This window comes from Notamacropus eugenii, chromosome 2 (genome assembly GCF_028372415.1).
Source record: "Notamacropus eugenii isolate mMacEug1 chromosome 2, mMacEug1.pri_v2, whole genome shotgun sequence".
In the NCBI taxonomy this organism is placed as follows: Eukaryota; Metazoa; Chordata; class Mammalia; order Diprotodontia; family Macropodidae; genus Notamacropus; species Notamacropus eugenii.
In genome coordinates, this window is record NC_092873.1 from 79,224,588 (window position 1) to 79,237,574 (window position 12,987).

The following is a 12,987-nucleotide window of genomic DNA, read 5'->3' on the forward strand; positions in this document are numbered from 1 at the left end:
CAGCATAGATAGGGAAGGGGGGGCAGAGGGCATAGCTGGGTTAGATTAGGCATGGGGGCGGTAGAAGAAGAGGGTTTCTTCTCCACTCTCCCACCTCGCCACCCACCACACACACACACGCACATACACAAGTTTAGGATTTTTGGGGGGGTCCAAGGAAGAAAGGAGAGAGGGTTGAGGGGTGAATGTAAGAGAGAGACAGAAACTTATTTCTCTGTACGAAGGCAGATACCCAAAAATACACAGAAATGCAGGCAAGTGCTTTCATCATTCCCTCCTCTTTGGCCTCACATCCTATTTCCACCCCACTTCTTGGGCCCTCCCCACGAGATGGAGAAACAAGATGAACAAGAATGCTGAGGAGGAGAGGCTTCGCAGAATCGTGCCCCGCCCCCTCTGACTCCCAATGCTGTCCCGCCCAAGAGGGTGAGGCCATTGTAATCATCCCCATTTGCTCTCCGGGCCTGGCCCGGTCCAGCCTGAAAAGCTCAGGATGTCTGCTCAGGTTCCTGATCCAATGGTATCTCGGCTCCGGTTCTGGCTCTGAGTGGTGAGGGGAGAGAAGACCTGGGAGGACTGGGGCTAGGGGCCCTGCTGGGATTTCGGAACTTCGGAATTTCCCTCCCTTCCCAGCTTGGGAGGTAGAACGAGACTTCCTGATTGATTTCCATACCCCACCCTTCCCTGATCCATGTCTCGTGTTGACCCCCCCCCCCATGCCTCTGAAGCTCCTGCCTTAGGCTAGGTGCACTTCCCCCTTAGGGACCCTCCCTGAGCCTTCTCTGGTTTCCCCTTCCCCCACTCTTTTCCCAGGGCCCCTTCTCTGCCCCAGTTCTGAGACATCCTGTGCTGGGCTCCATGCCTTTTCTCTGATTACTGTCCCCTCTCCCTCTTCCCAAGGAGAATTAAGAGAATGGGTACTGGGGAAGTGGGTGCTGAGATCGAGGAGAGAGTTGGAGGAGGGAGCAGAGATGGCTCAGCATGGGAAACCGTTTTTGGATGAGGGGTGTTTGGGAAGGAGTGTGGGAGTCAGAGAACAGGGTCAAGCTCAGGGCTAGGGTTATGGTGAGAGACAAGGGTCACCAGAAGAGAGCAGAATTCAGGTTAAGATGGAAGGTCAGAATCAGAGATGAAGGGAAGAGATAGCCAATCAGGGCCAGCCTGAAAAAGGGAGGTAGTCTTGAGGGAAGGACCCCTTCCCCCTCCTCCTGAGATTTCTTGGTCTACTGTCCAGTATGATGGCAGCCCCAGAGGGAATGTTCCCTGGAGATGGTGGCCTTGACTCCAGCCAGCTCCAGATGGAACCAGATGAGTTGGACACCTTGAAAGAAGGGGAAGACCCAGGTAATCTGGAAGGGGAGGGGGGAAATATAGGATATAGCAGAGAAGCTGACTGGTCTCACCTGTAGGGAGGAGAAAGAGGAAGACCTGAGGGTGGGGACCAAGGGAATAAATATGGAGGTTAGGGTACTAGGTTCTAAGCTCCTCCAACCCTCCCCCCACACACACACAGCTGACCGGATGCATCACTTCTTGACCATCTATAACCTTCAGCCCCTGAGGAATCACCCCAGGATTTTCGCCCCTGGAGTCCCTGTTATTGCACAAGTCATAGGCACTGAGAGATACACCAGTGGATCCAAGGTTAGGGGGTCACTCTTGGACCCTTGAGTAAAGGGGTGGTTGTATATGTGGGTGGGGGAGGGACTCAGGGAATGTAGGAGAGAAAGAACCTGACACTCAGTACTTGGAACCTAAAGGTGGGCACGTGCACACTTTACTCTGTCCGACTATCCCATGGTGATTTCACATGGACAACCAAGAAGAAATACCGAAATTTCCAGGAACTTCATCGAGACCTGCTGAGACACAAAGTTTTGATGAGCCTCCTCCCTCTGGCCCGGTGAGAGGAGGATGGGACCATTTTCAAGCTCCTACAAAGCTCAACCCCTTTTTGCTTCTTTTCTTTACTGTTTCTACCCCATTCTTCCTCCTCTACAACCACCCACACACCCACATCCACACCCACCCACACACCCACACACACCAGGGCCCCTGATTCCAAGATAGGCTCTCAACCAGGGCTCAATGCTTACCTAGTATATTCTAGGTTCCCCACTCCCAACCCCTCCATCCTCCTGCCTCTACTACCAAAAAGGGCTAAAGACCAAGGCCATGGTAGCCATATTCTACTAACTCTTTTGGCCTAGAAATACTGGTTACTTCTCTCGTCAGGGACTCAGTGGCTTTATATTCAATCTCTCCCTAACCCCTATCTGATTTACAACCCCCAACTTCCAAACTTCCAACAGGTTTGCAGTTGCTTATTCCCCTTCCCAAGAAGCTACTCCTATAGCTGAAATACCATCTTTTCCCAGAGTGGGTTCTGAAGGTTCCTCCAGACACAGGGCCAGTAAACAGGTATGGTCTGGCTACTTTCCTGGGGGTAGGGGAAGAGACAGGAAGGGGATGGTGAACCTGGCATACCTGAGCCACATCTTCCTTTTTTTTTTCACTCCAGAAATACCTAGAGAATTATCTCAATCACCTCCTGGCCATTTCATTCTACCGAAACTACCATGCTATGGTGAGGTAGCCTTAGCCAGAAACCTTGATCCCTAAGGGCATTGGAAGCTGGGGACCAGATGCTTTAGTCCTTGAGGGTAATGGGTGTTGGGAGGCCAGAAGTCTGGATCCTGAGGGCATTGGGAGTTGGATTCCTACAAAGCCAGATATTTGGGATCCTGAATCTGATATTTCCTCTTTTTCTATTAGACAGAATTTCTAGAGGTCAGTCCATTCTCTTTCATACCTGACCTTGGCCCCAAAGGATTGTGAGTAACCCTGATGGCCCCACAATCTTCCATCCCACTTTCTGTGTGACTGGATAAGTCACTTCTCTCTGAACTTCAACTTCCTTCTAAGTAAAATGAGGGGGGTTGGACTAAATTATTTCTGAGGACCTTTCACCAATAACACTCTTGGTTCTACCTCTCTTTGCTCCCTATTCTTACCCTCTTTTCATTACTCCCTTCCCAAATACTCCCCAACTACTGGTGCCCCATTCTTTCCACCTTGGATGGCTGAGTTGGTAGAGGGAACTTCTGTCCAGAACTACTGAATCTCTGTACCTTGTGCCTTCCCCCCCAGGGAAGGTTTGATCCGCAAGCGCTCAGGAGGTCACCGAGTTCCTGGCTTTACCTGCTGTGGCCGAGACCAAGTTTGTTACCGATGGTCCAAGAGGTAAATTGAGGGGCCAGATGCCTGGGTCACTGAGGAGGGGGACGACCAGAGAGTAGGACAGATGCTTGGACTGATGAAGGAAATAAGGGCTAGAGAGACAGACTTCTATGTAGTGTACTTGAGATAGTTAATGACAAAGTTAGGGTAGGGTGGAACTGGCCAGATTCTTGGGTCACTAATCACAACTCATTCTATTATCTAGATGGCTGGTGGTGAAAGACTCCTTCCTGTTGTATATGCGCCCAGAGACAGGCTCTATATCCTTTGTCCAGCTTTTTGACCCTGGATTTGAAGTCCAGGTTGGCAAACAGAATACAGAAACGCGTTATGGCGTCCGAATCGACACTTCTCACAGGTCAGAGACCAGGGCCAACAAGTGCTGGAAAAGGAGAGTGGGAGGGATTGGAGAACATAGTCACATATCCAGGGAAGTGGGATGTTTAAAATAGAAGCATAGAGATACTATGAGGGGGGTTCGACTGAGACAGAGGTGGGTTAGAAATAGTTGGGGAAAACCTGATGGGCAACCTAGAGAGGAGAAGGGCGGAGGCAGAGGGGGGTAGAGGTGGAAAAAAGGTTTTTACTCCTTTCCCTTCTTTGTTCTTACCTAATTCTTACACTGTTATACTGTCCATCATATTCCCAGCCCCAGACCAACGGTTACTGCATTAACTGTTTTCTGATCCTGATCCAGAATGGGAGGGTCAGGGGGGAGAGTCCAGAACATCCTCCTCACCACATTCTGGATGTCTCCTATCCTTTATGGATACAGAGACAGAGAGTAGTAGGAAAGCAGTAGTCTACAATTCAAAAGGCCCCAATTCAGGCCCTTACTGGTATGACCTGGGTCATTGAACTTGTTAAGAGGTCCCTTAAGTTTTTCTGATTCTCAACTTCCATAAGCTCTAGATTTGTAGTTAGAAGTTGTTTAGTTTTCAGTCATGTCTGATTCTTCATGAGCCCATATGGGGTTTTCTTGACAAAGATATCAGAATGGTTTTCTATTTCCTTCTCTAGCTCATGTTACAGATGAGAAAACTGAGGCAAACAGGGTTAAGTGACTTGCCAGGGTTACCCAGCTAGTAAGTGTCTGAAGTCAGATTTGAACTAAAGTCTTCCTGACTCCAGGCCTGGCACTCTATCCACTGTGCCATTTTAGCTGCATGCAGTTGGAAGAGATAGGTTCGAAGCTTGACGCTTCAATAGGTAACTTCCCCTCTCTAGCCTTCATTTTCATTATCTATAAAAGGAGACTAGTTTATATTATTAGTCATAGGATCACAGACCTCGAGGTGAAAGAGGCTTCATATATAGTCCAACTCTTTCATTTTTACAACTTAGAAAACTGAGGCCCAGGGAGGCACAAAAACTTGAGCAGGGTCATGAAAGTAGTAAGTGAGAGGCAAGACTTGAATTCATGTCTTTTCACTCCAAGGCTTTTTCCACAATTAAACAGTTTCCCTTAGAACCTAGAACTTTCCCTTAGTCCCTTAGAACTCTAAGTTCAATGACCTTTCTTCCTCTCTTGGCTCACATAGGGGAACATTTTTGAAAGATGTTTGTAAACCCTGGGGGTATGTGAAGGTGCCTGAAAAAGGAGAACTCTGTCATCCTATTTGTCATCAGAGATCAAGATAATATTTCATTGCCTAAAGGGGAGGAATTTTTCAGGGTTTAGACAGATGAGAGCTGGAGGATGATGAGCAGGCGTTGGGGGCATGAACAATTAAACCTTGGCATTGTCTCTACCGTAGGTCCCTGATCCTCAAGTGCCATAGTTACCGGCAGGCTCGATGGTGGGGTCAAGAAATCACAGAGCTAGCTCAGAGTCAGGGGTGCGACTTCTTACAGCTACACAGACACCAGAGCTATGCCCCGCTAAGGCCAGTGACTCTGGCCAGATGGTAAGACCTCCCTTTGCCTGTTCTGACCTCTTTCTACTCCTCTCTGACCTCGTCCTATTCCTCTCTGACCTCCTTCCACCTTCTCAGACCACTTTCTACCCTCTCTGACCTCCTTCTACCCTCTCTGACCACTTCCTACCTCTAATTTCCCCCTACTTATCCCTAACTTTCTGACACGGTTTCTCATTCTCAGACCATCTCTGATCTGATGTCCTGTCCTGCTTTCTCAGTTCTCTCTATTGTCTCCTCTTCCCCTCATCTCAGATTTCTCTGACTTCCCTCCAGTTTCTGATCTCCCTCCACTCTGACACATCTCTGACTTTTCCCTGTCTTCTCTGTCTTCTTGGTCCATTATCATGCCCCTTTCTTTTGCCTTCTGGTTCCTCTGATTTCCATTTTGCTCCTCACCCTTCTTTAGGTTTGTAAATGGGGCAGGTTACTTTGCTGCTGTGGCTGATGCCATCCTTCAGGCCAAGCAGGAGATTTTCATTGCAGATTGGTGGTGAGTAAAGTTAGTGAGAGGAGTTGGAACACCTGGGTAGACCGGGTAGATGAGTTTATGATGAGATCTGGTTCAAGGAGTCATGGGGGCTACAAAATTAGGCTTGGGAGTCCAAGATTCCAGAAGGTAATGGGGGAAGGGCCTTTGGAACTTCAAACTTATCGATTTGTTCTATGTCTGCCTATCCACAGGTTGAGTCCTGAAATTTATCTGAAGCGTCCAGCCCATTCTGAGGACTGGAGACTGGATGTTATGCTCAAGAAGAAGGCAGTAAGGAGGCAGCTGGGTCTGGCACAAAGAGATGAGGCCAGGAAGTAGACAAGGCCTAAAGAGGGGGAATGTCTATAGAATGAGGATGGGGCAAGGACACCTGGGACTGTCCAGATGATTAGGCTTTAGACCAGTCACTGAATAGTATAGGGATCCCCGACAGCAAGGGATTCATCCCTCCTCAAATTTTCTTATGGCACTGTCTGAATTTCTCCTTTATCCCATCACATTCTACCAAATTCATAGCACCTGGTTGTGAATTCCAGTTCTACTATTTCTGACCTGTGTGACCTTAGACAAGTCACTCTCCCTCTTTGGGTTTTCAGTTCTTTATCTGTGGTATGTGAAAATCTGATTATTCTATATGTTAACTCCTTACAAGATTATTAAGTAGATATGGAGGAGATGGATTGTGTCATTTTTCTTCTTCATAGACCCATCACTTAGAGGCGTCCATGGAACATTTTAGGGGCTTAATATATGTATATTTAATTGAATTCATTGGAGGCAGAGTTTTGAGGGCTCTGCAAAGGGGATATTAGACAGGAAAGCCAAAAGGTGAGGACAAAACCAGGAGTGGAGGGGGTGAGTGTGGGGGGAGTTTCCAAAGCATTTTCGCATTTTCTATTGACAACTGATTCCCCCTTCTACCCTCACCAGGAGGAGGGTGTCCGAATTTCTGTGCTGCTGTTCAAGGAAGTGGAATTGGCCTTGGGCATCAACAGTGGCTACAGCAAAAAGGCTCTGATGCAGCTGCACCCCAATATCAAGGTGATCCCCCTATCTCTTGTGCTTCTTCTTCTCCCCTGCCCCTCATCACCTGACTTCCCCATGTCCACTCCTCTCCTTGACCCTCTCACTTCCATTTTCCTCAAGCCTTCATGTTGTAATCATTATAGTTCACATTTTGATACTGATTTAAGCATTAATGCTTTCCTCAAAATAGTGCCATCATGTAGAGAGTATAATTATTATTTTCATTGTGTAGGTAAGAAACTGATTTCCAGATAGGTTAAAGGATTTGCCTACAGTCACAGTTTTTTGACCATAACAACAGTGCTTTTAGCACTAAACAATGTAGACTTTACCACTTTTCCCCCAAAGCATTCTTTGAGACCTTATCCTTTTCCAAATCTTATTACTTTTTCCTACTCTTTCCAGGTGATGCGTCACCCAGACCACGTGACACTGTGGGCCCACCATGAAAAGCTGCTAGTTGTGGACCAAGCTGTGGCCTTCATGGGAGGGCTTGACCTTGCCTTTGGCCGATGGGATGATCTGCACTACCGGATCACTGACCTAGAGGGCTATAGTGAAACAACCACCCCACAGGTAAACTTTACTTGATATTCTCCTCACACTGTAGTACCTCTTCTCCTCCTCTTTCTCCCAGGGTGATCCCTAATCCTGAAACTTCTTCTTTATCTTTGAGGCCCAACCCCACCTTTTCCTTTCCAATTCCACCCCCTCTGCCTGCCCTTCTAGGCCTCTTCCCTCTTTAAGGACCACCCCTATTCTCGATCTTCCTGGTTCTCTCATGTCATTACATCCTGGGGCCCATTTTTCTGGCTTTCTGCCCCTTTGGGATAGGGAGTTTGGAGCAGGAGGGTGGGATCATCAATATTTCCCTTTTTTCATCTCTTATTCTCTCTGTCTTTCCCTCAGTCTGTGTATGTGCCCTTCTCTCAGTGTCTTTGTCTTATGTTTCCCTCTTTCTGTCTGGCTATACCTCTCTCCTGGCTTTGGCTCCCATGACTCCACCCCAGGACTGGGTCTTTCATGACCCCCTGGGCTGGGTCTCTCCCCACACAGCTGCCCACCCCATGCTCAAGCCTTCCTGTTGCCCCTGACCTCTCCCACAACCAACTGTTCTGGCTGGGCAAGGATTACAGCAATTTGATCGTCAAAGATTGGGTACAACTGGACCGGCCCTTCGAAGGTGAGAGATTTTTTTCTTTCCATAGCCCCAAGACTGAAACTCAGATCAAGACAGCTTTCTCTGTAACAAGCATGATCTCCCTGTCCCCCTGACTGTCTGTTATGTGAATGTCTAGAAACTGGCTTCAGGACCCCCTTTTTGATTTTTACCCTTTGGGATCCCCTAGATTTTATTGACAGGGAGATGATGCCCCGGATGCCATGGAGGGATGTGGGGGTCGCTGTCCATGGTTCAGCAGCAAGAGATCTTGCCCGACATTTCATCCAGCGCTGGAATTTTACCAAGGTTTCCCTTAACCTGAGGAAAAGGTTGGTCTGTGGGAGGGAAAGAGGGGGCTAGTTTTAGTCCCACTGACTCTCTCTCCTAACTCTGAATCTTAGACCACCAAGGCCAAGTACAAGATCCCTCTGTTCCCATATCTGCTACCCAAGTCACCCAGCACAGCCAACCAGTTACCATTCACCCTTCCTGGAGGGCAGTGCGCCACTGTACAGGTGAGACAACTCCCTTCCCCAGAGTGTAAAAAAGAGCCTTTCCCCTATACCCCATTGCTAAAGTGTGAGGATTTTTTTTTGCTTCCTTCTTGTCTCTTAGGTCCTTCGGTCAGTGGACCGTTGGTCCGCTGGGACCTGTGAGAGCTCCATCCTCAATGCATACCTCCATACAATTCGGGAGAGCTGCCACTTCATCTACATTGAGGTTGGTGGGGATAAAGTGGGGAATTCAGGTTTTGTTTAAGAATAGGAGACTAGGATTTAAGAGAGAGTCATTGCTGGGATAGGGATGACAGAGATTGGGAGCTAGAGAAATAGGGGAGATGGACTGTATTACCTATTCCTTATTCTTCCCTCACTACACCCCATGTCTTACCAGAATCAGTTCTTTATCAGCTGCTCAGATGGACGGACGGTTCTGAACACAGTGGGAGATGCTATTGTGGAGAGGATTTTGAGAGCCCACAAGTAAGATAGAAAAGGAGATGCTCTGGATGGGTATATGTGTATAAAGGGGCAGAATTGGATCCAAGAAGGCTAGGTCAGAGGTGTCCAGCTATGACCCTACACCCCTTTCCACAGGCAACAGCAGCGGTTTCGGGTCTACGTGCTGCTTCCCCTACTTCCTGGGTTTGAAGGTGATATCTCTACAGGTGGTGGAAATGCTATCCAGGCAATTCTGCACTTTACCTACAGGTCAGATACATGGCCACCTGCCCTTCTTGCCTCTTAATGCTTCCTTGACTTCTTACTTGACTCTGCCCCATTCTCTCTCAACTCTGCCCCTCGCCTCTTGACTCTTTTCCCCCTTCTCAGGATCAGCTCTTTCCCCTGACTGCCAACTCTCCCTGTGACTTCTCCCTCAGGACTCTCTGTCGTGGTGAATATTCAATCCTGCATCGGCTCAAAGCTGCCAGTGAGTGATGGTAGTTGGGGAGAATTCTAGATGGAATAGAAAGTGTTGAGAGAAGCTGGGCTAGAGAGAGTGAAGTATTTCTCAGCGTAACTGTGTGTTGATCTTATATCAGTCTGGAAACAGACCTTGTGCTACAGCAACTGAGGAGAATAAAAATAACCATAGGACCATATAGATTTAGAGGAAGGAGAAACCTAAGAGGCCATCTGGTACAATCACCTTATTTTACAGATGAAGACACAGGTCTAGAGAGGTTAAGTGACTTGCCTAAGGTCACATGAGTTTCACATGACAGAGGCAGAATCTGAACCCAAGTCTTCTGATTCTAAAACTAGTGCATTTTCCATGGTTTCATGCTCTCTGAATGATAGCTGATATTTATCATAACCCTTTATAATGTATGATCAGATCTCATCTGCACCTCAAAAAAATCTTGTTAAGTATGAAATATGGGTATTATCACCTCCATTTTACAGATGAGAAAATTTCAGCATGGAGACATTAGGTAATTTGTCCAAAGTCACATATCTGGTAGGAGAGCTAGAATTCAAACTTATTTGACTCTTAATCTGGTATCCTTTCCATTATGCTCTTATGATATCAAGGTTAGGAATAAGGTCCTCCAAGGCAAGGAAAGAGGAGCAGGACTGATAGGTGGGGAGAGCTGTCTTTTTTTTTGCATAAGCTAATCTTTGCTTCTTTCATCCATGTGTCTTTTCCCTTCCTGTACATGTACCAGTGGGTACATTGTGGCGAGACTATGTGTCAGTGTGTGGGCTCCGAACCCATGGAGAACTGAGAGGAAAGCCGATATCTGAGCTCATCTACATCCACAGCAAGCTGCTCATCGCAGATGACAGGACAGTCATCATTGGTAAGGGAGTGGCCAAGGGAGCAGGGGATAATACTGAAGATAGAGGGAGGAAGCTTGATGGTCAAAATTGGGGAAGGGGATGGCTAGACAGGAAGTAGCAAGGGGCTGGGGGAATTAGTGCAAGTGGCATTCTAGAGATCTGGGGTAGAGGCAGAGAGCACAGAAAAAGCATGGTATTTAGGATGGTAAGGATGTGGGGGAAATGAGAAACAGAAGAAGTTGGGTAGAAAAAACTAGGAACTGAAGAAGTTGGAGAAATAGGGTTGGGAGTAGTAATAGTGGGGGCAAGGGGTGCTATTTCAAATTGCCCCTTTTAATAGACAACTCCACTCCAGGCTCAGCAAACATCAATGACCGGAGCCTCCTGGGGAAGCGAGACAGTGAATTAGCAATTCTGATTGAAGACACTGAGATGGAACCATCACTTATGGATGGAAAAGAGTACCAGGCTGGGAGGTTTGCCCTCAGTCTCCGGAAACACTGCTTCAGGTAGGGGCTACCAAGGACCCTGTCTTCTCAGGGGGGTATGTGGATAAATCTGACAGTCCCCCTTCTTCCTTCAGCACCATTCTGGGGGCAGAGTCCCAGTCTGAACTGGACCTCCGGGATCCTGTCTGTGACACCTTCTTCCAGCTGTGGCAGAAGATAGCGGAAAGAAATGCCAGCATCTATGAGCAGGTTGGAAAGATTTGGAGGAGTATGTGTGTTGGGAAACAGAAGCTGGTAAAATATAGGTTTCAGGTAGATGTGGGAAGTCTATAGATGGGCTATAAGAAAAGATGGAACCGTTTGTTCAACCAGCATCAAGGAACTCCTATGTATAGGCAGAGCAGTAGGGGAAATTCTTAGATAAGACAGGATCCCTTGCTGTTGTGAAACTTATAAGATCAGTAACTATAATAGTTTTCATTTTAAAGTAAAGGATTTTGAGTGGTATACCGCAAAGTGAGATACAAGAAAGAAGATTATGCATAGAAATCATAACTTTTTTCTAAAGGGGAAAAGAGCACAGTTTTGAGGAATGATTGGGAGGAATATTTATTGGGGGGGGAGGGCTGGGGAATAAGGGTGAATGAGTCCAAAGGATAAGGTGGGAAAAATCTCTGTGTTGGAGTTAGGTAGGAGAAGGATGGAGAACTGAAAACCCTGGAGTGGGGGGGCAGGATATCTGGAGTTGGTGAAGGAAAGGAAGTTATTTAATAACTTCACTTTTATCCTCTAGATTTTTCGTTGCTTGCCATCTAATGCGACTCGATCACTTCGTGTACTTCGGGAGTATGGGAGTGTGGAGCCTCTGGCCACTGTTAGCCCTGAGATAGCCTGCTCCGAACTCACTCAGATCCAGGGCCACCTTGTCCACTTTCCCTTCAAATTCCTAGAGGAAGAGTCTCTGTTGCCTCCACTGGGTAGCAAGGAGGGTGTCATACCTCTTGAAGTATGGACATAGCCCAGGATCTAATTTTTTGAGCATGGAGGCTAGTGAGAGAAGAACCATGGGAAACCAAATTCTGCACCTGGCACCTTTTATTTCTCTCTCTTCACACTCAACTTGAGGACAAATCACTCACAAATGAGGGGATGCACAAAAGGGATTCATTTCCCAGGAGGAGAGAGGGGAAAGTATATCCAAGGGAGAAATGGTATGATAGAACACTTCAGTTTGAAGGCAGGAGACCTGGGTTCTGGTTCTACCTCTGAAATGAACCAGCCATGTGACCCTGGACAAGTAAGTCACTTGTCTTTTCTAAGTTATGTCCATTTCTCAGTGGAATTGAAGGGATTCAGTCAGATGGTCAAACCCTGACATTCTGAGAACCTGAATTCATCCCAGGAGCAACAGAGGAGAGCATCGTGGGGTGGAGAGGAAATGATGCAGAGCAATGCCTCTCTCCTACCCTATCTCCTGCTTCTCTCAATCTCCTGAATCAAGTTCAAATCCCTGCTGCTGAGGAGAAAGCTACAGTCTTCCAGGCATCTTTTCTTCTCCTAGCTCTGATCATCTGCTGCCAGGGTTTCAGAATTTGGACCACTATCAATCCCCTAGCTCATCCCACAACTAGGGCCAAACAAACTTACTTACTTAGCACAGCCTGCTTACAGACACTAACTGAGCACATAGTTACTTTATGTCAAACACATTCATTTTTATAAATAAAGGTGTTTTTTAAAGTAAATTTTGAAGTTAAAAAAAGGGTCTCATTTTGTGAGATCAAGGCAGCAAGGACTTGTAATCTTTCTGCCTCTCCTTTACCTCCAACTCCTTGTCTTTGCCCTCCCCTGGCTCTATCTGTGCCCTTCTCTCTAGCTTTATGAATCTGTGCCTTCAGGATCTGAGTCATCCATTTTCTGGGGAAGAGGAAAGAGCTGATTCAATGACCCCTAGTGGAAAAGAAAGGGAGGGGCTAGGACAAACCAATGTAATTAGAGAACAGAACTTGTGAACAATAGACAAAACTAGGGGAGGGCAGGGAGAAAATCTTCAGTTCTCAGCTCTCTCCAACACCTCTGCTCCCTTCCCCACCACGCCCACATACTCAAATCAAAGAACTGAGAAAGACTTTGCAAGAACCCCCTGCTCCCCCAACCACTCCACTACAGCTGAGACATTGCAGAGAGATGGACTTAACTTCTGTACTGAGAGAGAACACCTCTTGGATAGGAAAACCTTTTAATGCCCTAGGCTTTCTCATGTTGCAATAACAACCCTATCCTCTCATAATTTCTTCTCTTCAGGAAGGGTAACTTAGTTCTTCTTTCATCATCTGAGTTCCTCCTTAGATCTCATTCACCAAAAGTCCTGAATGCTAGGGACCTGAGAGCTTGATGGATTAGAATGGGGAGGATG

At 47.1% G+C, this 12,987-nt stretch overlaps 1 protein-coding gene across 7 annotated transcripts; it reads left to right on the forward strand.

The window, feature by feature from the left end:
* Positions 1 to 402: 402 nt before the first annotated feature.
* On the forward strand, positions 403 to 12,316 carry PLD2 (phospholipase D2). Of its 7 annotated transcripts, none has more exons than XM_072641298.1 (25): positions 403 to 550; positions 1,235 to 1,344; positions 1,514 to 1,644; positions 1,761 to 1,903; positions 2,313 to 2,421; positions 2,522 to 2,587; positions 2,776 to 2,834; positions 3,151 to 3,243; positions 3,446 to 3,598; positions 4,998 to 5,147; positions 5,566 to 5,649; positions 5,841 to 5,919; positions 6,580 to 6,690; positions 7,081 to 7,251; positions 7,732 to 7,858; positions 8,025 to 8,143; positions 8,239 to 8,352; positions 8,453 to 8,557; positions 8,732 to 8,820; positions 8,935 to 9,048; positions 9,219 to 9,268; positions 10,008 to 10,142; positions 10,463 to 10,631; positions 10,706 to 10,820; positions 11,365 to 12,316. In XM_072641298.1, the coding sequence occupies exons 2-25, from the start codon at positions 1,236 to 1,238 to the stop codon at positions 11,587 to 11,589; spliced, it is 2,820 nt and encodes a 939-aa protein (XP_072497399.1). In that variant the 5' UTR covers positions 403 to 550; position 1,235; the 3' UTR covers positions 11,590 to 12,316. The 7 variants fall into 7 exon arrangements, with proteins under 7 accessions (XP_072497399.1, XP_072497400.1, XP_072497402.1 ...); XM_072641299.1 differs by having other exon boundaries at positions 404 to 550; positions 10,478 to 10,631; XM_072641301.1 differs by having other exon boundaries at positions 412 to 641.
* The last annotated feature ends 671 nt before the right edge of the window (positions 12,317 to 12,987 follow it).